Source organism: Tachypleus tridentatus, chromosome 1 (assembly GCF_004210375.1).
Source record: "Tachypleus tridentatus isolate NWPU-2018 chromosome 1, ASM421037v1, whole genome shotgun sequence".
Lineage (NCBI taxonomy): Eukaryota > Metazoa > Arthropoda > Merostomata > Xiphosura > Limulidae > Tachypleus > Tachypleus tridentatus.
In genome coordinates this window covers 56,945,690-56,971,493 of record NC_134825.1, presented here as the reverse complement: position 1 = coordinate 56,971,493, position 25,804 = coordinate 56,945,690, and the positions used below count along the sequence as shown (strand labels likewise).

Sequence of the window (25,804 nt, the reverse complement as noted above, 5' to 3'; positions counted from 1 at the left end):
AGTATAAAATGTCGTTCTATCAGAGTTTGTTGTTCGATTATTTCTTGTCGTTTTATATTTTGCTGTTCATCTTTGATATTTTCAGCTCAAAGTTACACAAAGCGCTAACTGTACATTATCTTCCATAACTTTTAATTAAAGGATAAACTAAAGGGAAAGCAGCTAACCATCAGCTCTCTACCTCTTATTCTGACCAAATAGTGAGATTTGATAGTCATTCTTATAGCATACTTTCAGCTTTAAGTTTTGATCGCGTTTTTCTGGCAATAAAACGAAAACTCAAATGAGCTAATCACTATACGTTCAGTTCAGCCATCGATGAGTTAGTGGTAACTTTTCGGACTTACACTACTACAATCCGGGGTTTAATACCACACAATGAACAGAGCGCATCCAGTTTTGTTTATCTTATAAAAAAAGTAGAATATCCGTTATCCCCAAGTTATTGTGTTATGTGGTTTATTGTTACTTGTTTTTAATGGCTCACAATAAAAATTTTACTAAAGCTTTTCTTAATTATACGTTATTTTTGTATTTAGCAATAACGCTTGTTTTTTGCTATAACACTATTATTGGAATATCAGTTTGTTCTTATGTTGTAAAATGATGTGTAAATTTAGGTCATTCTAGCTTACAGTTTATGTTGATGATTTTGTGTTAACTCCCCTAACATATATTCTTAAATTGCATTTAGCTGACACAAGCGTGTCTTCAAACGGAAAACTCCTTTTGAAAATTATGAGTTTAAAAATAATCGAGTACTACCAATTACAGAAAATAAAAGATTACACGCTTTGACATCATTTCTTTATCATCATTTTTACCAGTTTCTAGATATTTATTAAAGTGAGGCTTACACATAACTCTACTATAAACAACTTTTTCTCTAAATGAAACATTTGTCTGCTTCAGGATTCATTTTGTTAAACAGCCCGTGAGATCTCAAGCCTTAAATAGTATCATTTTTAACATGAAAAAAACTGATATCATCGAAACAAATAGATCAGAAATGTTTACATCTTTTGATATATTTTATTTTAAAATAGATCAATGTTTTAAGTGATGCCTAAAAAACAAAATTTATTCATTTTTGTCAAGGATTCCTCCAAAACAGTTCTAAATCCACAAACAATAAAAGAAAAGAGGGAAATGTAATAAAAATGCTAGAACATATTTAATTGGTCTAAAAGCCGTGTCTTATTCCCATTCATGAAAACTGTAACATCACAACATCTATGTATAATATTATATGAACAACATACGACTTGTCTCAAGATAAAATGTATTTTTAAAGTTTCACCTACACTGTTATATTTTTACAAGAATGCACTACTGTACTGAAATCGCTTCTTACTGTGTGAAGCACGTTTGTGATGGTTATAACGCCTTACAAACAAAGCACCAAAAAATTAAAAACTTATCGGATTTTTCTAATTTTTCATTTACTCATAGTCCATTTGAAATTCATAATGTACTGTGAATGGACAGTTTAAAATAATAATAATTTGGAGGCAACCTTTTTTCTAGATAAGATGATTAGCATACCACTTGCCTTTTGCACCATAAACCTTTTCTCTGAATTATTATTCATAAGACAGTTTACTGCAAAATACACTAGTGTATTTAATATATATATATATATATATGTATTATGATAACAAAACAATGTGCAAAATCCAGCTTTGAAATTACTTCGTTCTTAGAAAATGGTTAAATTTAATTATTTTGAAAGTTCTTTTAAATTACTTTTTGTGAGCACAAACTGCCCTAAATATATCAATACGATGTTCTAAAGACATTAATATTTTGTGACTTTTATGAGTTTAGATAAACCAATCTTATGTTTATTTTGTATTTTTGGACATAGTAAATCTTATCATTTTCTTAACATAAATTATTAGCAGAAAAGGATGGGATAAGCGCTTGTCAACAGGATGTAGTGCTAAAGATGTGAATTAAACAAACACTGTGGGTTTTAAAATAATGAAACTACTGCACGTTTCATAGCTAGAAAATAGATACTGCTTCATCATGACAAAATGATAGACACTCATTCCTATGGATGAGGAGATTTTATTTTTCATTTGTTGAAAAATAGAGTTCTAAACCGTACAGTATCATTTCAAATATACCAATGAAACCCACTTATTCATTCACAATTTATGTGTGCGACTTTATTTATTCCCATTCTTCTACCAAAGTTCTGGAGTTTGCAAGACAATCACACGTTGTAAGAAAACTGAGCGTGGCTTTAGGATAATTTTTATTTCTATGGCACATGGAATGAGCGAAGTATAGGAGTAGTTTTTCATGGTCACCGAACTTAATTCAGACATCAAGTTTTATTTCCAGTCCTCTTCGGGATCCTGAAGCATTTGAAACTATGTTAATACCCCCACAGGCCAAACGTGCTCAGGTACGCCGGACTGTTTGTTTAGGGGTAAGAATACCACTTATGGTAGCTATAGAAGTAATTGAGAAGCTTGATCGACACAGTTGAACTTCTATGAATCATGAGAGGAGGGGCTTTAAATCCCGTAGCAGAGCATAGGGGTTTATACTAGTTACGTTTTGTTTATTTGATTTGAAATTCGCGTAAAGCTACTCGAGGACTATCTGTTCTAGCCGTTTTCAAGTTTAAAGTCTAGATTATACACAAAGTAGCAGGTCAAAACCACCCACCTCCAACTCTTTAGCTACACTGCACTAACGAATAATGGAATTGACTATTACATTATAACACCCTCACAGCAGGAAGAGTATGCATCTTCAGTAACTGGGTTCGATCCTAATTGTGAGTAGTGTTCTAACCTCTAAGCCATGTCAGTTACACATATTGTGTATAAACCATCACTGCAGCTACTGTAACACATGCGACTATTAAAAACGGTTTAGAGTTTTGTAGATTATATGCTTGCAAGGAATCACTTTGCTCCATAAACAAATAAAATTTATTTATTACTGAAAACTATAAATACGTGTATGCTAGGGAATACTATAATGTTTAGAGTTTTCTCAATAAACATTAAAGCTGATTTTATGTTTTTTTTCTAAAAACGAATAACTCGTGTAACCTTGCAACAAGATTGTACTTTTTTTTATCAACTTCAGCTGAAATGGTAATCGTTAACTTAAAGCTACTTTATCAGTTTGCAAACTACCCCTACTTTGTTTTTTTATCTCTTCCCGTATTTGTTTTCTTTACCTTTCAAGTAACTCTGTCTTACACTTTAAGGAATAATGGCTTCATCTACTAAAAACCGGTTACATACACGTTAAAGGAATTCAATTTTTGAAACAGTGAAGCTTCCTGTTTTTGATTTATTTTATTACTTTGGCGACTTTATGTTCAAAAAATGACAAAAAGAAGAGAAATAATGATTGAAAAAGCTATCTTAACTGATATACTGAAACACGATTTTACTATTAGTGACATGTCGTATGTCAAAAATAGAAAAACCGTATACGGTTTGCAAAAATGCCCCCAAGTCAATAATTCTATAGCATATTACGAGCAAAGGCGTAACTTTAATTTCAACTTAGGAAGGTAGCAATGGAGGACGAATGCACGATTGTGGTTTAAATATATATCCCTAGCTTTAGTTTCTGCTTGGCTGCAATATAAGTGGCAAACAGCTTAGATTATAAAGAAAAATATATATCATGTTTGTTGAACTAAGAGATAGGAATGTTCCCCTCAAAATTACTCCTACGGTTACAAGAAGAATTCACACACACACTAATTACTCTTAGCATAACAACCAACTAAAAGGAAAAACAATCAAAATTATCTAAATTATATCTCAATTCGAGTTTTTACGTTTGCTGTGTGTTCTTCTATACAGCTATTTCGTTCCCTCCTGATATTAAAAAACCTCACCTTTACCTAAATTGAGTATGAATTCGTATTACCAATGTTTGCTGTGTGTGTACCTCTTCTGTACAGTTTTCTCTCCTTTGACTGTTGAAACTTTCACCGACATGTAAGTTGAATATGAATTCTTTTTAAACCCCTTGAGGTCCGTTTCACGTTGGCCTGAGGAAAGGCAATATTATTTTCGTGTTAAAACCTATGATAGCAGCTAAACTTATTCATTTATTCCCCAGTGACACAGCGGTATGTCTGCGGGATCGCACCACTAGAAACCGGGTTTCGATACCTGTTAGATGCAGAACGTAGATAGCCTATTGTATAGCTTTGTGTTTAATGCTAAACGCTCACTCCCATAGCTTTGTGTGAGCTAAATACTCACTCCCATAGCTTTGTGTTTAATGCTAAATACTCACTCCCTTTCATTCATTTATGTAAAACGTCACAACTACACAGACAATTTAATGTGATCATCTTTCTTTCAGCAAGTTTAACATTTTGTACAGATGTAGTAACTTAAATATTCATGAAATCTACCATTCCATAAGTAATTTTAAATATATTCATGTGAATTTACGTTTAGGGTTTCTTCACATAGTTCCGATATTCTAGTTAACCGAATATCAAGAGTGGTAAATACATCTCTAATCCCATAACTCACATAAGGCTTACATATGCCAAAGCTAACACCTCGTATCATTTAGTCTCTGTATCTGATCTCTGTATGGAGCGAACTGTGTGTATTATAAAATAGTAAATCTAAATACTAAAGTACATTTAAAAATGAAATACACATTTAATGTGAAAATTAACTTGCTTGTATCAAAGGCTTCTGTTCGGTTTTTATATTCTACTGTTCTTTTAAATTTCGCTTTCTTATGTCAACCACACTGACTGGTCTCTCTGTTAGAACTCCATATTATTATGTTGAATAATAAATCGATATTGCTTGGTAAGGTTTTCTTTTTTTTTAAGTAGTATTTAAAACAGATGATGTAACGTTATATTCTGGTGTACCGGCGGCCCGGCATGGCCAGGTGGATTAAGGCGTTAGACTAGTAATCTAAACGTTCCGGGTTCGAATCTTCGTCGCATCAAACATGCTCGCCCTTTCAGCCGTGAGGGCGTTATAATGTGACGGTAAATCCCACTGTTCGTTGGTAAAAGAGTAGCTCAAGAGTTGGCGGTGGGTGGTGATGACTAGCTGCCTTCTCTCTAGTCTTACACTGCTAAACTAGGGACGGCTAGCGCAGATAGCCCTTGAATAGCTTTGTGCGAAATTCACAACAAACAAACAAACTGGTGTACCGACAATATCTTGAACTACATTCTAATGGATTTTCGTACTTTAATCATTGTAAAAAATTTCGCGATACATCAGAATTATCTTTGCCTTTGTGAATGTGTTTTAGAACTGCATTTATCATCTGCAGCAACCAATTAAAGTTGCCACAAAGCTGAAGGCAGGTCAGTAATTGTCCGAACGTTTATGTATAAATACGTTGCTTATTTTCTTGCTTGTGTTTTTTTATTCCTTACTTTACTGCCCCTGTTCAAAATAATTCTTTACACTGTATTTCTCAAGTCTACGTTTTTTGTAAATCAGTATCTGGCTGCCGAAAAACTTCAACTCTTTATATATGTATCATTCTAATCAGGGTGACTTTCATTTGGAAGAGAAACGAAGACACAATAATGTCATTTATGACTATTCTACATAATTCAGTGTAATAATTCAGTACGCAAAAATCCTAACAAGTTGTAAGAGCAAGCAAAGAATGTTATGTAAAATTATGTTATACATACTATATCTGCAATACCCGGTGTCAACGACGCCATTCAGTCGATACCAGGATTTATCAGTAAGTGAACTGTAATTATTTTAAATTTCGTTTAAGTCATTTAAAATTAGGAGGAAGATAAGGACTAAATTACAAAATGTTAATTTTAACAATATTTTTTATTTTCTTGAGTTAACTGTAGTGTTACTCAGAATGCTGGCAAATAAGCAAAGTTGTGTTAGTTTTCCCGGAGCAGGCCAGAGCAGGCCAAGCACCCACAGTGTAAAAAATAAAAGGGGAAAACTTCTTTAGTAAAAATATTTAGGTGCCTGAACTGTGAAAGTGCGGGGGTTTTCGGAGCACTCCCGTTTCTTCCTACAACAAAACTCTCCGGCTATAGATCTATGTAACCCTACCACCCAGAAGGGTCTTTTGTCCCACGGGGGCCGTTTGGTTTGTGAAACTGAATCTTCCTTATTCATGACTCTCTGGACTCCTCTTGAGGTATCTTCAAATCTATCAAGCTTAAACCCCACCATCATCAAGAGAAGGGTGAAGAGAAGCTAAAGTTATTGAGCACCCTCGGTAATCCCCCTGAGGTCTCACCTTGAAGGACCCCATGCTGAAATTCTTGTCACTTTACTGTTGCTGTTCACGTTTATGAACTTACAAGTGAAGACAAAGAATAATGTGCAATAAGCTAAGAATGACATTTCAGCTACACTAGTTTGTACTACATTCAATGTCAACAAGATCCTTTTGTCAAACCCAGAGTTCATCAGACCAACTTGGTGTGTGTGAGTGTTTTCTTATAGCAAAGCCACATCTGACTATCTACCAAATTCGCCGAGGGGAATCGAACCCTTGATTTTAGCATTGTAAATCTGTAGACTTACCGCTGTACCAGCTGGTTACCAGACAAGCTGGGACACAGAAAACATAGTAGTGATTAAAGCTGTATGTATGTTAATTAGATCATTTACAAGCTACTCATCTGCGATAATACAAAATTGCCAGATTAGACATAAAAATCTCCACCCTCAGAATTTATAGTTTGAGATTGGGGCAGTGGGCCGCGTAGTCATGTTAATGATACGATTATTTATACTAGTTTTTTTTTTATAAGAAACAAAAAATTCCCCATCTTCTTAACGTTAAATTTTGTTATTTTACGATTTCGTAGGTTCGCTAGGCTACAGAAAGGAGCCGTGCACAGAATAGGTTAGTTCAAAGATGGTTATAAGCATGACATGAATTAAAAACAAAACATTTACATTACTAACATCCTGCGAGGTTCGAATAAAGGCTATTTAACCCGAAAATACCTTTACCAAACTTCAAAAAGAGTAAAATATATGGTTATCGATGAGAGGCATGGCAATCCAAGTAATTTAGTAAACATCATGCATATGGCTTGTTTAGAATTTCGCGCGAACTTACTCGAGTTCTATCTGCATTAACCGTTCCGTATTTAGCATGATAAACTAGTCGAAAAACAGCTAGTCAACACCACTCACCGCAAACTTTGTGGCAGCTCTTGTACTAAAGATTACTGGGATTTACAGATGCATTATAACGTCCCAACGGCTAAAAGGATAAGCATGTTCGATGAATGCCATTCGAACCCGCGACCCGCAAATTGGGGGAGCTTCCTCACCATCGAGACATGCCAGGCCTCTTATGTTTGTGTGTTTGTTGTTAAACGCAAAGTTACACTATGGGCAACTTGCTCTCTGCTCTCTGTTGGTATAGTAACCTAATTTTGTATTATAAACCACCAGACTTGCTGCTCAGCCGTCGAGTGGGAGAGACCGGTAAAGTTATAAAAGTGTATGATTCACATTATTCTACTTTTCAACTTCACGTGCTTCAAAGAAGACTCTCTACCTTTTAGATTTAGACTAATTGCATTATTGTAATAAAATAGATGAACCTTAAAATCATTGTCATGGTTACGATTACACAAGATAAAGTATTCATTAACTACTTTACAAATGTGTTTTTGAATATTCTTTGCATATTTTTTACAGAAACAGAGGAAGAACTATGTAGCGGACTTACAGTACTTGAATCTGGGTTCGATATCCATGGTGGGCAGACCGTAGACAGCCCATAGTGGAGCTTTGTGCTTAATTACAAAGAAATAGTTAGCAGAATCTAGCCCAGCATGGGCAGGTGGCTAAGGCGCTCGACTCGTAATCTGAGGGTCGCGGGTTCGAATCCCTGTTACACCAAACATGCTCGCCCTTTCAGCCATGGGGGCTTCATAATGTAACTGACAATCCCACTATTCGTTGATAAAAGAGTAGCCCAAGAGTTGGTGATGGTGGTGATGAATAGCTGCCTTCTCTCCAGTCTTACACTACTAAATTAATGACGGCTAGCGCAGATAGCCCTGATGTGCCTTTGCGCGAAATCAAAGAAACAAATAGACAATTATTAGGATCTCTACCCTTTCTCAAATTGAGATTCCTTTAGGTAGGATAAGAGTAAATCAATCCATAAGATCATGGGCGTGGTCAAATACAGGCCAAACTGTAATTATATCTTAAATTAGTCAAGAGATGACGGAGTTATGAACTAAAAGTTTGTAGTTGAAAAAAACACTTAGCCATCCTAAGATACGCTATGCAGCGGCAAAAAATTAAGAGATGCCTGTATAATTTATGTAAAATATTGCTTTATTAATTTCAAAAGCTGTTAATTGAGGCTAATGTTAAATCTTTCTGTTTTCAATTTCGCTGTTAATTTAACTACACAATGTTGCTTCATTTGCGAGAAAAGATTATCTAACTATCCATTTTTTTAAATAATGTATATAATAGTAACATATTAAGAGAAATTAATTAGACATAAACTTGTTAATGTTCTACCCCAGACACGAAACTCACATATGTTGTCACATAAGCACAAAGCTAGATATGTTGTATTTGTGTTAATGTTTGTGTTTTTCTTTCAGCAAAGCCACATCAGGCTAGCTGCTGTGTCCACCAAGGAGAATTTAACCCGTGAGTTTAAAGTTGTAAATCCGTAGACTTACTGCTGTCTCAGCGGGGGACATCTATCTGAGATCTGCCAACCGTAAATATTAAATACCCACTTTTAGAGTTATAGGCTGTCAGACTTATCATTAAACCACCATGGATCAAAATTTGTATAATAGGTAAGAAATATCCCTGTTTATTGGCATGTGTTCTAAAGTAGTCAAACTCTGTTAAATCAGATATCTGTAATGCGACAATTTTAAAATGTTATCCTATTCAATTTTGTTGAACAAACTTCATGCAGTTTTTTCTATAAATCAGCATAAATATTTTAGGCGGACTTTATTATCAATCTTGTGTGCTTTAAGCAATAATTGTGATTATATAAAAAAGAAAAACATCCCCAGGAAATCCAATATTTCCGCCACGCAATTCCAAAGTGGCTCATTTTGACACAATAAAAAAGTAAAAACTGGTGAAAATACATAAAAATCAAATACTGTCTATATCAATGTACTGTACGTGCAAAAAAGTGTCATTGTACTTTGTGAAAATATGTTGACATACACATGAATAGTTCATTTCTTTGCTGAAAGCACTACAGTGACACAGCGGTATATTTGCGGATTCACAGGTAGAAACTGGGTTTCGATACCCGTGGTGGGCAAAGAACAGATAGCCCATTATGTAGCGTGTGCTTAATTCCAAACAATCACTTAGCTGAAAAGTTGAGTGACAAACAACAATCCCAAAATTGTTTATATCTCTGTTTAGGACCTACATCATTTTCATATGGTGGGACTTATAGAAAAGTATCTTTGTACAAAATTTCGTATAAACTGGTTAAAACATGGTCGAGTAATTAACTTAAAACTCCAAATGTATAGGTGTTTTGGGTTTTTGTGGGCTCTGACCGTCATAAAAAGACTTAACATGGAGAAATCTAACATTTTGGTTTCTTTGGAATTTCACGCAAAGCTACACAAGAGCTATCTGCGCCAGCCGTCCGTAATTCAACAGTGTAAGACTAGAGGGAAGGTAGTTAGTCATCACCACACACTTCCAACCCTTGGACTAATCTTTTACCAATAAATAGTGGGATTGACTGCCACATTATATCACCCCCACGGCTGAAAGGTTTAGTGTGACGGGGATTCGAACTCGCGACCCACACATTACGAGTCGAACCAAGCGGAACCCCCATTAGAGGATCTTGAATGTATGACGCTCTCGACTTATTGCCAAATCTACAGTACGTTCGCTTATACGTTATTGTTTTCTTCCAAAAACAAAATGTTAGTTATGCGAGTGTCATTCATTACACGTAAGACAAAAAAAAAAGAATCAGTCAATAAAACTTAAACGACATAGATGTGGGGACTTGACTAAGGTCCTCAAGTTTCAGATTTTCTTTTTCTCTGAAATGTAACTACTACCATGAAAGGATATCAGGTAAATCATATTGATTATATCCTGTCAGAAAGTAGGTTGTGTCTTTTGGGTTTTCAGATCTAATTCCTTCTGGCCAGAGTTGAACGACCTACCAGCTGGCTGTTTGTAAATTAAATACAACCAGCTATACTTTTCGGTACTATGATTAGTTATATTCGGCTATCTTAAAAACAAAGATTCGCAAATCATAAACTCTGTGGTAATTAAATTCAATGTTTCTCTCCACATTCCTCACACTATACATAAACGTTGGCTTCTAATTTCATGTTCCAGCAAGCCAGGAGGTGTCAAAACGTTCATTGATTTGAATCGATAATTTGATAAATATATGGTCAAACTGGACTGCTTTGATCCCAGTTTCGACGGTAGTTTTTCTTATAACAACAGTCCTTGTTTATGACATTAATATGGAAGTCTGTGAACTTTGGCTTGTAAGCCTTCGTTCATTTTTAGGTCTTCGTTTGTTATCTCGTTAATTGTACTAGAAGGCATTTCCAGTATCATTTCAAAATCTCTGGTTAAAGACTTCTCTTTTGTAATCACATCTCTATCTTTGCAGATAAGGTGTTTCTCCGATATGGATTATAATGTTGTTTCCGAGGTCACTCCTACCATACCTAAAGTAATTTCATACATAGCTAACATATTACTAACTTTTATCAAATAAACATTACTGGTTCTATCCATATCGGTATAGTGTACTGTCAGAAACTATTAAAAGGGGATTTCCAAAGACATATCACACTTCTTGATGTACACGAACTACGATTTCGGATCTAAACTTACTAATACAGCCTGGTGTTTCGATCCTTTATCAAAACGATATTATTTACTGTTTACAACTTTGAGACCTTCTCATCAAAGGTAAGTTAACTGTACAGAACAGAAATTAACAAATAAGGTATTTAAGTCAACAACAAACTGAATTAACCTCATGACTTAATAGAGAAGAAGCCACAAGCCCATATCGAATATAATGTACTGAATCATCATTTGAGTGCCTTAAATATTAATGATATTTATGGTATAAGATTCGTCAAATTAAGAAGTATAAGGTAGTTTCAGATATAGTAAGTTATAGTAAGTTAAAAATTCAAAATGACCTTCAAAAATATAAAGTCCTCAGTGGCTCAACAATAATTCAACAGATTTACACAAAAACTCGAGTTTCGATATCCCTGATGGGCAGAGCACAAATAGGCTACTGTACAGCTTTATACTTAACAAACAGTCAATTCAATAATCTTAAATACTATAAGTAATAACATTAATGAAGTCATTATATCATTGCTTACAAAATATTTGAGCCCTTCAATGACAGAGCGTTATGTCTGCAAAATCAAACCACTAGAAACCGGGTTTCGATACAAGTGGTAGGCAGAGCACAGATAGCCTATTGTGTATCTTTGTGCTTAGTTCCAAACAAACCAAACCAAGCACTTTGACGAGTAGCGATGAGTAGATACTGTGGCAAAAATCGTTTGGGACATTTATATTAAGAAATGAAGCGTGTAGAAATTCAAAATTAAATATATTTATATATATATATATATACAGTGAAATCAAATAATTACATCCAAACGAAGCTAAATGAATAAACATATATATATGTGTGTGTGTGTGTTTCGTTAAAGGTTTTAGATTAATACATGAGTTCAACGACACTTATACGCAAGTCAAAACAAAGCAAATTCTTTGCACAAAATAATTTTACTCTAGGGTTAATACAATGACCTTGGGTGGAAATATAAATTTAGCAATGTCACGGCAATTTAAAAATATTGGTTAGATAATATCACCACTACAAAATATACACGTACAAGTGCAATTACGTGTGTGTTTTGAAGGAAAATCATCTATCAAATAAACAGAATAGCAACTTCTAGTCTGAAATCGACACCACTAAGTATATTCCTTATATTTTATTGGAGGATTTCATATAACAAAGCCATGTTTACTAACAGAAAACATCACTTTATAAGAGTTGTTGAACTGCCTTGATAAAGTTGATAAAATACTTTATCTTTCCTTATATTATGGGAAGACTGAGAAGAAAGTTTAAAAGATCAAAATTTCGATCACTTTTAATTATCTAAGATTACTAGCAATAATAAACGGATCAATGCCGTTTCTTTCTTTGTGACCATAAAATAATATGCAACATGTACGGATAGGTGTTTAAGATATTCAGTGAGTTATTTCCAGGCATACAGCTTGTACCAGATACAAATAACACAACAAAGAGCTTTAATTGTACCCATTGAAATAATAAGCGTATAATAATTTAATCATCTTTAAGCATCTGACTTTGTATTATAATGGATGTTCTTTTTTAGTATTTGCTCAAATAATCAAGATATTTCAGGTTCATGAGAGTGGTATTAAAATAGAGCTTTGACCCCTTATTGAAAATGCTATGCATTCGCTAAATAGGTTTAATAATAGAGAGGTACCGTGAAAAGACATCAGCTGTCAGAAGTTTCGAAATTACGTTGATAACTGTTCTAAAATGTTAGGAAAGTATAAACATGTATGGTGTAATTGATGGTTGGAATGATCCAGTCGACAAACGTCCCTACCATTTGCCAGTTTTAGAAATGACATGCCGCCTTATTTGGTAAAACATGTAATTTACAAAAGACAATTTACCACTAATATCAACATTTCTCTCTGAAAATCGGGCATTTCAAGTATAGTTAAGATGTCAAAATCTTACCCACATGAAAAGAAAAAAAAAAGCACATGATGATTCTGTTTTATCTCTTAAATATAGGGTTTTAATGCAGCTGTGGGCTGCAAGAGCTCAGAAGCAAAGTTTCTGTAACATATTATAAATCTTCTACTAATAACAAAGTAACAACAGATTTCACCTAAAGGTTTGTTTGTTTGTTTTGAAATTTCGCACAAAGCTACTCGAGGGCTATCTGTACTAGCCGTCCCTAATTTAGCAGTGTAAGACTAGAGGGAAGGCAGCTAGTCATCACCACCCACCGCCAACTCTTGGGCTACTCTTTTACCAACGAAAAGTGGGATTGACCGTCACATTATAACGCCCCCACGGCTGGGAGGGCGAGCATGTTTTGGCGCGATTCGGGCGCGAACCCGCGACCCTCAGATTACGAAGAGCACGCCTTAACGCGCTAGGCCATTTCACCTAAAGGAAAATGCACTTTTTATCAGAATCCTGCTGTTGTATAGTATTGGACGTTTCAGAAAGTTAACTCTTAAATAACATGCCGCAGTTATTATTGTTTGCTATATTACAAGGCTCCAACAATATTTTTCATACTCAAGTCAAAGTCAATTTACCAGTCAGTTTATCTCAGTCTGCCAAACGGTATATATACCACCATAAAGACCACGGTATTTCGTTCTATCGTCATCTAAGTAAAAATAATATATTTAAAATCATAATATTTAATGTAATTATCTGACGAAACAATGTTTCTTAAATAATTGCGTATATTATTCGCCTCTGTTTATCACATTTGTTTTCAAATCGTAGAATCATTTCTTGCTCATTCTGAGTTGGGTAAACTACTAATTTCTTTTATAGAAACGAGGCTGAGTTTTGAAACTACAGCCTTGGCATGCTCAACATACATAATATTAGCTCAAACTAAATAATTATGTCATTCAAAAAAGCATTTAATATCACTTAGACATACACATATAATTTATTCTAAACCTAAGTTGCTTAATATTACTAGATTCAACAACAAGGTAAATGTTTATCATAACTTAACAAGATGAACCAAAACTTTGCCATTCAACAAGATTTTCGACTTCATTACTGGATTAAACTATGATATAACAACGTTGTTTTACCTTTGGTCAAAATATTACTGTGCACAAACATACTGAAAACAAGCAGCTTCATCAAGACATAACTTGTAAAAATCTCAAGTACTTTTCATAGTTCTTCGTCAATTTAATTTTTTTCCTCACATTTAGAAGTAATAAGGAACGTTCACGTTAGGTTTAAGTAAAAAAATAGAGTAATTTTGAAACTACTAGCACGTAATATAAAAATATCAAACTGGTATTGCACGTGATACCTGCACAATACGTCTTAAAATACACCTTTACATAATACGTAATTATTTGATTTTTTGCTTAATCGCTTATGAATAAAAATCTCTAGTATCATTTTGTAAAAGCAGCATATCATTTCAGATAAATATCTAACACAAATCGTTGATTAATACTATAAAAGCAATAAAGATCAGTTGTTAGGTAACTATTGTGCTTTGAAGGTATATTTTATTTATTTGTATTATCCAGTCATACAAGTTGTACCAGTGATATGCAAATATTTCACCAGAAGCTTCCTTTCGTATTAGTCAAAAGAGACTACGATATGTTACGTCTATTTAATGAACTTAAAATACTTAAAACTGTTTGTTATAACGACACACTTTATACCGAAAAGTAATTATAGAAGCTCTTTCTTACGCTTCTATATCTATCAAAAATAGTCGACTTACGCTTCAGATGTTTCGGATGAGCCTGCTTACGACGAGACATGGATATTCAGAGAGATAAGTCTTCTTGTCCAACATACAAAATACTTCTTGTTTCGACTGATTCTGCTCTCACCAGTATGCTGGCACCGCTCAGACATTATTTTAGCACATGCGCAGAATTATATTTTTAAACCCCACGTTCGCAAAAAAAAAAAAGGCGCATAACCCCATCGTGAGATTTTACTTATATTTTACAAAAACAATAAGATATGAATAGCCAATTAATATACACAGACCTGCGATTGTTTTATTGCCTGAAATGTTTACACGTTTCACATTCATTATTCTACGCTAAATCCGAAAATGAGATCCATTTTTTTCATCACGTACAGATTTTTCACAAAACGTCATATGTATTTACACATAAGTGAATAAGTTTTATTGAAATTGGGTCACATTTTGTTTTGCTGAAAATGTTGACAACCACTAGTTATAGGTTCCTCTAGGCCAATCACAACGTGAGAGCTTTATCGATCGTTCTAGAATCTAAACACAATAATGAAGAATGTTAATTGTAGTAAACGCAATGATAATTTAATTTAAGTAATTTAAGTGTTTTTTTACTTCCAGATTTGTAAAAAAAAATCCTTACGTGATAGAAAAAATTAATATTATTTTTTATTGTTTGTTTGTTTTTTGAATTTCGCGCAAAGCTACACAAGGGCTATCTGCGCTAGCCGTCCCTAATTTAGCAGTGTAAGACTAGAGGGAAGACAGCTAGTTATTACCACCCACTGCCAACTCTTGGACTACTCTTTTAACAACGAATAGTGGGATTGACCGTCACTATATAACGCTCCCACAACTGAAAGAGCAATCATGTTTGGTGAAACGAGGAATCTGGCAATTAAAAACCAAAGAATTTTAATGAATTTTATATTAATAGGTCTTTAAATTTATTTTAGTTTAGTTTTATGATGTGCAAAATATATTCATTAGAATGTAAGAACTAAGAAAAGGCTTAAACGTTGTATGTATTAAAATTGGATCCTGACAAGAGTATTTTAAAAATTAGTCGGAATAGTATGACTACGAACATACGTCAGAGACCAGTTGATAGTTAATGCATACATTTAATGTCTTTTAAAAGTGCAGTTAATTGCTTCTTTTCATGTATATTCTAAAGTAAAATCGTACTCTAATTGTGATACATTGTTTCATTATTTCAATTTTTTCTTAAATACGGCTATAACGTTATTTAAAACGGGTCTGTATTAACAATGACATTTTACCATTAACAATTCATTTAAAAATATTACAAATTAACCGTAAATTTAGCTGTAAATTAAACTGTAATCAACATTTTAGTTACCGTGACAAAAGAAACATTAGAGTACTTTAATTTATTTATAACAACAACTTTATATTAATTATTTGGTTGGATGGCTTCAAACGTGAAGAAATGTCTTAGTTTCGCAGTTTATTTTCGTCACGTTGTATAATATGTATACAATACTTAAGCCTTAATTAAACACATTCAAGATAATAATCAGCAGGAATTATAATTCCTGGTTATCATTAATTTTAAGTTTTGAAACAAGACAAAGCTGTGTCTTGATTCAGTATATATATCCACTACAAATAAAATATACTCTTCAAAAAAAGAAACGCAAAAGGCAAAATGTGAGACAAATTGTTAACACGTTTATTCCGGGTAGTTCTGTATGACATGTGTGAAACTTTGCACATTCACTGCTGAACATCCAAAGTCTGCAAAGGCGTTGTCCGCGCTCACTAGGTGAAGTTTAACGTCACTCAACGTCAATAACGAGTATGCCCCCCGTGAGCATTGATAACTGCTTGGCATGGAAGCGATGAGATGACGAATCACGTCCTGTGGAATGGCTGTCCACTTAGCCTGCAAAGCTGCTGCAAGCTGAGGTAGAGTCTGCGGTTGAGGTTGTCGCCGTCGCAGACGTCGGTCCAACTCGTCCCAAAGATGTTCGATGGGGTTTAAATCTGGTGATCTGGAGGGCCAGGGAAGAACGTTGATGTTGTGGTGTCTCAAGAAGACAGTAGTGAGTCGGGCTGTGTGAGGACGGGCGTTGTCATGTTGAAAAACGTCGTTGACGTTCACCATGATGGGTTGCACATGGGGCCTAAGAATCTCGTCAACGTATAGTTGAGCCGTAAGATTCCCTCGAATGTGCAAAAGGTATATTCTGGCATTGTAGGCAATGGCAGCCCACATCATGACGCTGCCATCACCAAATCTGTCAACATCCTGCACACAGTTTGCTGCAAAACGTTCACCTCGGTGATGGTAAACACGGATCCTTCCATCCTGCCTACGAAGCATAAAACGTGATTCATCGCTGAACCAAACATGCCTCCATCTTTGATGAGGCCATACCCGATGTGTCCGAGTCCACTGCAGCCGTGCTTGACGATGTTGCTGGGTGAGAATGACGCCTCTGACTGGACGTCGAGGTCGGATTCCTGCATCTCGTAGACGGTTGCGTACGGTCTGATCGGAAATCCTACGCAGCCCTGGTATGTTTGAGGCAGTAGACGTCGCAGTGGTGGTCCTATCCCGAAGGTGACGTAGCCGGATGTAACGATCTTTTGCGTGCGTGGTCACATGAGGTCTGCCAGATCGTGGACGGTCACGAGTTGATCCATGTTGTTGGTGACGATTCCATAGCCTTGTGATGGTGCTTGGGTGGACATTCACAGCTCTGGCAACATCTGATCGAGATTCGCCTGCTTCCAATCGACCAATGGCGTTGTTGCGTTGTGCTTCAGTCAGTCTTGGTGTAACTGTATTGCGTGTCGGTGGCTTAACACTGAGCTATGGAAACCGAGAACCCGTCACTTTGATAGGGATTTTACACATGTTGCACTTGCAGAACATGCAGATCTCTCAAACAAATTTATTGGACACGCATGCGTTTTGGCGAAAAATCCGATGTTTTCCTCCGTTTTCAAAGTGCACAACTTTTATTGTCATTTTGGTCTGACAATCAGTGCCTTAACACGTGTAACATCACATACTCTAAGCTTGTAACGTTATTACATATATTTCTCTTTAAAATAAAAAAATATCCCTTTTGCGTTTCTTCTTTTGAAGAGTATAAATACAAAACTGTTGGAACTTCACTCTTTACTTGTCATTATTTTAACATCAGAATGTAATGTAATATCAATAGTTCAAATTTTCTTATGAAAATACTGTTTGATAAATATATATATTTTTTTTATGCGTTTGTAATATATGGTAACCTAACAATATATAATTGAAATCAAATCAGTAGTGCTGAAAGCCATAATTACTTTCAATAGACTAAACCTTCATATCAGTAAAAGTACATTATCACCCACTTTCATTTCTCAAACTTGTTTCCAAACTGTAATTTATGTACAAAATAGTGTCCGTATTATCGTATTGTAATAAGCAATCTCAAACGTTTTAAGCGTTGACGTTTATTATTTTCGATAAAACATAAAATAACGTGTAGTGTAGTTAAAAAAATACTTTATTGGCATTCAGTGTAAGCAGGCACAACATCCATTGTCATGAAAGAGCGAACATGTAAATAGGGTACTCGAATCCAAAAGCAAATAGCTTGGTGATCGTACATACATTACCGATTATATTCAACTAATTTAAAATCTATGAGGTAGCAGAAAAATAACTTTATGAACACAGATTTCTAGAATTGTCTACTCATTGTTACAAAGGAAAATATTAAGATTTTCAACCTGAACGTTTCAACTTTTTGTGCACATAGGCTTAGCAGCCACGACAGAGATCCCTATGATTCAGATATAACCATTCCTTAGACTACAATGCATAAGAAGAGAAGCCCACCAGCAACTTCCACTGCTTCGAGTTTCACTTCTTCATTTGAAAACCGGGATCGGTTAACAATTTTATAATGCAACCAAAAACCTGTCTCTCGTGGCATTGCACCTCGAACTTTGGACAGTTCCATCGACATACAATCATTTGTTTAAGCCCTAAAGATGTGAAATTCATTTAATACGACCATTCAAAACGTAACTGATACTTACTTTTTATTCATATGAAACAATGTAAACGATAACAACCAGTTTAAATGTTCGCAGTTAAAAATTACCGTCAAAAGACAATAAAACTATATATTAATAAGCTAAATTAAAACCCAAGGTAATGGATAAACATGTAGATATGAACTATAAAGAAGTGTTTAACAAAGCGATTTGACGTTCTGTTGCATGCAAATATTTCCTAAGCGCAGGAAAACACAGTTGGAAAGAAAATAGTGACTTGTAAACCCCTCATCACTTTTTCCTTATTTTTTTTTTACGCTAACGTATTTTCCTGTTTTCAATACTTGATTTCAAATTATGAATCTAAGTATTATTATCACATAACCTGAGTGATATAACCTGTTCTAGGAATAATTTTTCTATCTATACAGCTTAGAAGACATAAAAATATTCAGTTAGTAAAACAAGTTCGTATTTTAAATTTAGAAGCAATACTGGATATTCTACATAATACGCCAAGATATATTAAATATGAACTTCAATCTAAATCACAACACATTTATTTACGCTTGACTGCCAGCACAGCCGGAGAAAATTCTTACATATTTAAACTAAACATGAAATACTTTTGATAAACTATCAGTTCCCATACATCAGTTTACGCAAGTAAGTGACAATGACCTGAGGATATTAGCGAGTATAGGTTGTTAATAAAAACTCCAGTTGAAAATTCTAATTTTAATAAAGCGTAACACAACGTATATTTATGTTTGATAAAATGATCAGAAGACAATTTTACTTCTTAATATGTTGAATCAAATCTCTCAAATATTTGTTGTTATTGGTGTCATAAAGTTTTCGTTTATTGTAAGATGTATATGATACCAAACGCTAAAAGTTTTAATTTAATTTAAATGAATCGTATTTATTCACCATACGCCTCAAAACCTATAAAATATTTCTACTTATTAAAAATATACTTCTATATGAAATAATTATTGGGTAATAAGACGGTTTGTTTGTTTTTGAATTTCGCACAAAGCTACTCGAGGGCCATCTGTGCTAGCCGACCCTAATTTAGCAGTGTAAGACTAGAGGGAAGGCAGCTAGTCATCACCATCCACCGTCAACTCTTGGGCTACTCTTTTACCAACGAATAGTTGGATTGACCGTCACATTATAACGCCCCCACAGCTGAAAGAGCGAGCATGTTTGGCGCGACGGGGATGCGAACCCGCGACCCTCAGATTACGAGTTACACGCCTTAACACGCTTGACCATGCCGGGAACGGTAATAAGACGGAGAAGAAACAGTATTTATGTGTAAGATAATGTACGGAAAAAAATTATGGTGTATGAAAAAATAAAACAGTGAAGCAGTGGTGATGTGTCAATTAATGATACTCAGAATAAAACTCAGTGCTACTCTCTGAAAAAGTTGTACATCGAAACCTGATTTGTCTTTAGGTTTAGCTTGAGCAACATTTGAAACCACAATGTAGGGAAGAGGAGTACAAAAAAGCCTGAATTATTGTGAATGTTATATGTATACTATATTTCAAAGAAAAAAAGGGAAGCCAACTGTTCCTCTTTGCTCTTCCCTTTAATTATGATTATAGGTCTTACGATCGACAGCTGGTGCAGGTTGCCCTTAAGATCTTCATGTTCAAGAATTTATCACAATTGTCACAAAAGAAATATCGAAAAAATGCTGAGTAATTAGCATCCTTTCATTTTTTAACAAGTCATTTTGTAACTGGTCATTCATTTAAGTCATACAGAGTGTTCGGAAAGTCACTGTGCACTTTTGTAATTGTATTTTAACAACATTCATTCAGTCTATTTCAAGTCAGCAACTGATAGCGGTGTTTAGAAACAAAATAAAAAGGATCCAAACCTGTATTGATGCCAACGGGGGTCACTTTCAACATTGTTTATAATTGTTATTCATATTTACCTCCTGTATTCTATATTGAAACATGTCTGTTAATAAATATATAACTGCACAGTGACTTTCCGAACACCCTGTAGAAGAAGGTTTGTGTTTTGTTGTGCAGTTTGTCTTGCTTCATTGAAAGGACCTTTTCTCATGTTTCTCATGTTGCTTTTACCCATTTGTTTTACCCAGACAGTAAGCTGTCTTTTTTAAGTGTTCTGTTTTCATTCTTATGGTCAGTGTGTTTAGTTTTCTACTTTCTTGTTTGCCAGTTGGCTGATAGTTGGCTTTATCTAAAACACAACATATTTCGAAACATTCTAAGTCATTACTTTTTAATAGTTGTGATGACGAAGAACCATCATTTGGAAAAATAAGACTATTAGAGCTTGAACCATGTCAACCTTCAACTTTCTGAATGTTTCAGTTCAGAGTTTTTTAATTTTTATTTGGTAACCATTTTATAATATGAAAATAAAAGCGGAAAGTTGTCAATCGTTAAGGAAAATACAAGATAATATTACAAATAACAATGATGAAAAGAATCACACGTGTGACACACGAAGCTATTCTTCTATTCACCTGAAGTATGCATCCCTTCCCAGGAGAATTCATTTGAAGTGTGCCAAACATTAGTCCCTTTTTAAAATGTGTTATGCTTACAGCAAAATGTATTCAATGTGATAATCTGTATCATATTTCATTATACAGATTTGCTTCTTATACTTCCAACCCCTGTCTTCCATTTCTGTTGCCACTAAGAAAATAACACCTCTAACTGAAGCTTCTTACACGGTGAAAGGGTTTAAAAAGTTATCAGACGTTATTGAAGTTAATGACGTGGCTTAACCATAAAAAAACAATTCTCAATGAGTAGTTCACTTCACCAGGTAAGAAACAGGCCAACAAATAGCGCCATAGAAACTAATAGTCCATCAGGGCTTTATGAAGCCTGTTACATTCACTTAGTTAAAATTATTGCCATAAAACTCTCTGAACAAAAGAAACAGAATGCTGGTTTCAGATCTGCCTACTTAGAACACCGGAAGTTTTATTTTCACTACTTAGGCCACTCTAATGGAAAGTGGATTGAGATAAGAGGTGAATGGATAATTTCATCTTATCTTATAATTGGAACCATTTCTCAACAGATGAAAGTAGTTGCTACTTACTTAGGCCTGATCAAAGGTAAAGTGAGGGAACAGTAAATATACATATACATATAAAAGAAAAAATATATTTTTCTCTCCCATAAATAATATGATGTGTGCTTATTGTGCCTATGAAATAATAAAAAGGACTGATTATAGATTTAGAGTGAACAAGAAAAAATAATTAATTTAGTTGAATTTCTAGCAGCTCTTTATTCATGCCTTATCTTATAATGAACATCTAGCGCCATTGCATTTGAAACTGCTGGTACAAAAGTAACTTCCATGGAAGACAAAAGACGCAAAGGTTTGGGTTGAATTTCACCGATATATTTCTGAAACTAGATAAATGCCTCAACAGAACAAACATGACATATTACCACTGATGATTAGGACTCATTGGTGCACATTTTTATGGTTTGCCTAGACCATCTGACACTTATTTAGCAAAATAATGGAGACGTTGTTAAGAGAAAGTTATTAACCTATCAGAAATAAAGACAGAATTATTAAAGAAAATGATGTGACTGAATGCTAAAGGAAAGTGTGTTCAGCGTCGAGACTGCATTTGGCTCTGGTACATGTTAGTAGAAAGTCAACTATTCAACATTGAATTGAATGGTCCCTATACTTTTCCTTAACGGCTCAGCATGTTCAACTATGAGTTAAGTGAGACCCAATCATGCAAACTTGCACTGAACATCAATGAACCTCGTGTAAATATTGTTAATAAATCAAAAGAGATTGGATAATCCTGCATCTACTTTTCTATGTTATAGTTGCTGATGAACATAGATGACTTGGACGTAATGAATATGAACTAGTAAATGTAAATTTACACATAAGAAAGAGATTTTAGCGGTGCAAGTCCGTAGACTTATCACTGTACCATCGGTGGACTATACTACCTGAAAATACCCATTATAAACAAACATTGTACAAAAGACAATGTTAGATAGTGTTCTCCGTCGTTATTTCTTTTCTTCTTAAATCCTAACAGACTCATTAGACACTAATTGATATCCTGATTCGTGTAAAGTAATTATTAATTCATTTAATTGCTTAAGTATTCATCACTTTAAGTTAAAAGCGAGAAACACACACAAAAGAGATATATGCTGTATTTAAAAACATATTATATCTTTTCTCGGGTAAAAATCCTAAAATAAAATATGCCATGTACGTCATTTTCGGACAGTTTCCAGTTATCATACAGAAATATTACATCAATTGAGCCAGCCAACTCTTGATCATGAATGATAACTCACACACACCGAAAAATCATCTGCATAGTAAGATGATAATAAATTATTACGCTATTTTACTCTGAAAGCGTTAGATAATATTGCAAGAACCAAAACGTGTGAGACCATTGCCATTTAACCTTATATGACCTTGATTCCATGACGCCTCAGGCGTAAATATTAAACAATGCATCATGCATTGACCCCGTGACGATGCATAATAAAAAGGTAATGACTTTTGCTTTAATAAAAAAGCAACATGTTTTTTAATGTTGATTATAAGCTAACAATAGCAAATGAACGTGACGATCTTCATTGATTTGACAATTTCTAAATGTCAGAGAGCTATGACACTACTTACAACTGATCTCAAGATGGAATCCTCCAATGATCAGGCCTTTTCTCCAATGATGACACTCTGTCTAATCATGATTCTACTCTCATTTGATATTAAAATATATAATTCTTATCGGTGTGGTCATCTTGGATTCGTTCTAGGGAGATAGTGCAGCCATATTGAACAGGAGGGCACATTGTTACGGGTATGATATCTTAGATGAGTCCTCTGGTAGTATTGTTCATAATGGGATACCCCCAACTCATTCATTGTGAATACAAGTTAGAGAAGATCCCTATATCAGTCAGATGATTTCGATTTAAAAGAATACCAATACATCAAGTCATTCTAATTATATATGGTCATGCATCTTTTCTTTTTTCATATTAGCTCAAAAAGAAAAACACACTGAGTAGATAATAATTGTCAAAGCACTAAGGAAAACAAGCTGAACACAGCTTTTGGCTTATTTCATCACTTTTGGGGATTCGGGCCTAAGGAATATCCAGAGATACGCACACACATGCGACCATTTTGTCTCTATTTAATTTTTGGTCAGTTAGTTGCTTTGATAGATATTTCATTTTCATCACAACAACTTGTATGATGATCTATTCTCCATCTTCATCCATTAGTTTTGTTTGATTGGTTGTTATGATGCATTTGTGAATTTTCTCACATCTAAACTGAAGATAGAATATTAATCTTTTCAGATTATCTTCATAAAGCACATACTTGAGCGACTTCCACGTGATTTAGAGCAAATATAACTGACTCACAATAAACTCAGAGCACGTGAAAGTGATACTTAAGTGACTCTAACTCATGATCGTTGTCACTTATCTATAATGTACTCTATATTGTAACTATATATATATATTACTTTATGAACATCTTACTATATAGATGATCCATCATACTGTGTCTACATGTGTGTGCCAACACCCGCATGTAGCTGGCTCTAATAATATAATCTTATTTGTATGATAATTGTAAATTGCTCGACGATGTAAATCAGCTTATTTCTTTATAGATTTTCGCCTTAAAAGGAAGAGAAAACCACCCACAAACAGAAAAAAAAATTACTTTTTTTATACTTGTGGCTTACGAATCTAAAAACGCAAAGACTTAACCAATCAATTTATCCACTTATTAATCTCAACAAGGCAGGGTACATTTTGTATGAGGTGATAAAGCAGGGTATGTTTTGTATAAGGTGATAAGAAATTTATTTTTTAAAAAAGATCATTACCTAGTATTGGCTTTAAACAACTCTTTCCTCTTTAACTGGTCTCCTCACCTCATTTATTAAGTAGTCATCTCCTGTACACATTTGTCTACTACCGTATTTAATGATATTACAATAATTGCAGATACTTAACCGTGTGACATACAAATCTCAAATAACAATATCATATAACTCACTAAACAATTAATAAAGTATATTATATCTAAATGTAATAAATATAATCATGATTTGAATATAAGAAATGTAGTACAGTTAAAGTACCATTATTCTATGTCTTGAAAATCACTGAAGGGCTAGAAAATGCATGTGGTGTTTAAATAGTTAAAAGTTAATAGTTAATAGTTAAAAATAGTTAATAATTTAATATTTTAATATTTAATAATTAATATTAATATTTTAATATTTATAATTAATATTAATATTTTAATAATATTAAATAATAATAATAATGTTAATAATATTTTAATAATAGTTAAAAATAGTTAATAATAATTAGTTAAAAATAGTTAATAATAATTAGTTAAAAATAGTTAATAGTTAAAAAGTTAATAGTTAATACTATTGTCTTACAACAAGATAACTAGGCCTGGCATGGCAGATTTTTAGAGCACTTGACTCATAATCTGAGGGTCGCGAGTTCGAATCCCCGTTTCACCAAACGTACTCCCTATTTCAGCCGTGGGGGCCCTATAATGTGATGGTGAATATCATTATTCTTTAGCAAAGGAGTAACCCTAGAGTTAGAGGTGAATGGTGATGACTAGTTGCCTTCCCCTGCTAAATTAGGGACGGCTAGCGCAGATGGCTCTCATGTAATCTTGCGCAAAATTAAAATAAACAAACAAACAAGATAATTCTATAATTTGTTATAACTAACAAAATGAATGTTCTATTGTTTACCCACATGAAAGCACAATCATAAGAAGTATTATTGTAAACATGTTATTGAAAGTTAAAATTAAACCAGATATAATTTTAAACATTTTTTTTCAAAGCAGACACACGACAACAGACCCCCCCCAGTAGTACAGCTGGACGTCCTCAAACTTATACTGTTAGAAATATCTATCGTTAGAAATTGAGTTTCAATACCCGCAGTGAGCAGAGAACAGATAACTCATTGTGTAACTTTTTGCTCAACAACAAACAATAACAACAGCAGGACAGTAACTAAATATCACAGATTATTAATTCATAACCATTTATTCCATTTATAATACGGCGTTGGTCCGTCTATGCAAAATGAACATCTCAGATCATGTTATTAACAATATGTAGCAAATTTCGGTAAATATCAGATA

The 25,804-nt window shown here is 34.1% G+C and overlaps 1 protein-coding gene across 1 annotated transcript in view; it reads right to left on the bottom strand.

Annotated features, from left to right (window-relative positions):
- Positions 1–14,693, bottom strand: part of LOC143249340 (uncharacterized) — a 105,942-nt gene extending 91,249 nt beyond the window's left edge. Inside the window, exon 1 of the mRNA XM_076499010.1 lies at positions 14,576–14,693. Coding sequence (XP_076355125.1) covers positions 14,576–14,615 — 40 coding nt within the window. The 5' untranslated portion in view covers positions 14,616–14,693. The remainder of the gene's footprint in view (positions 1–14,575) is intronic.
- Between the last annotated feature and the right edge of the window lie 11,111 nt (positions 14,694–25,804).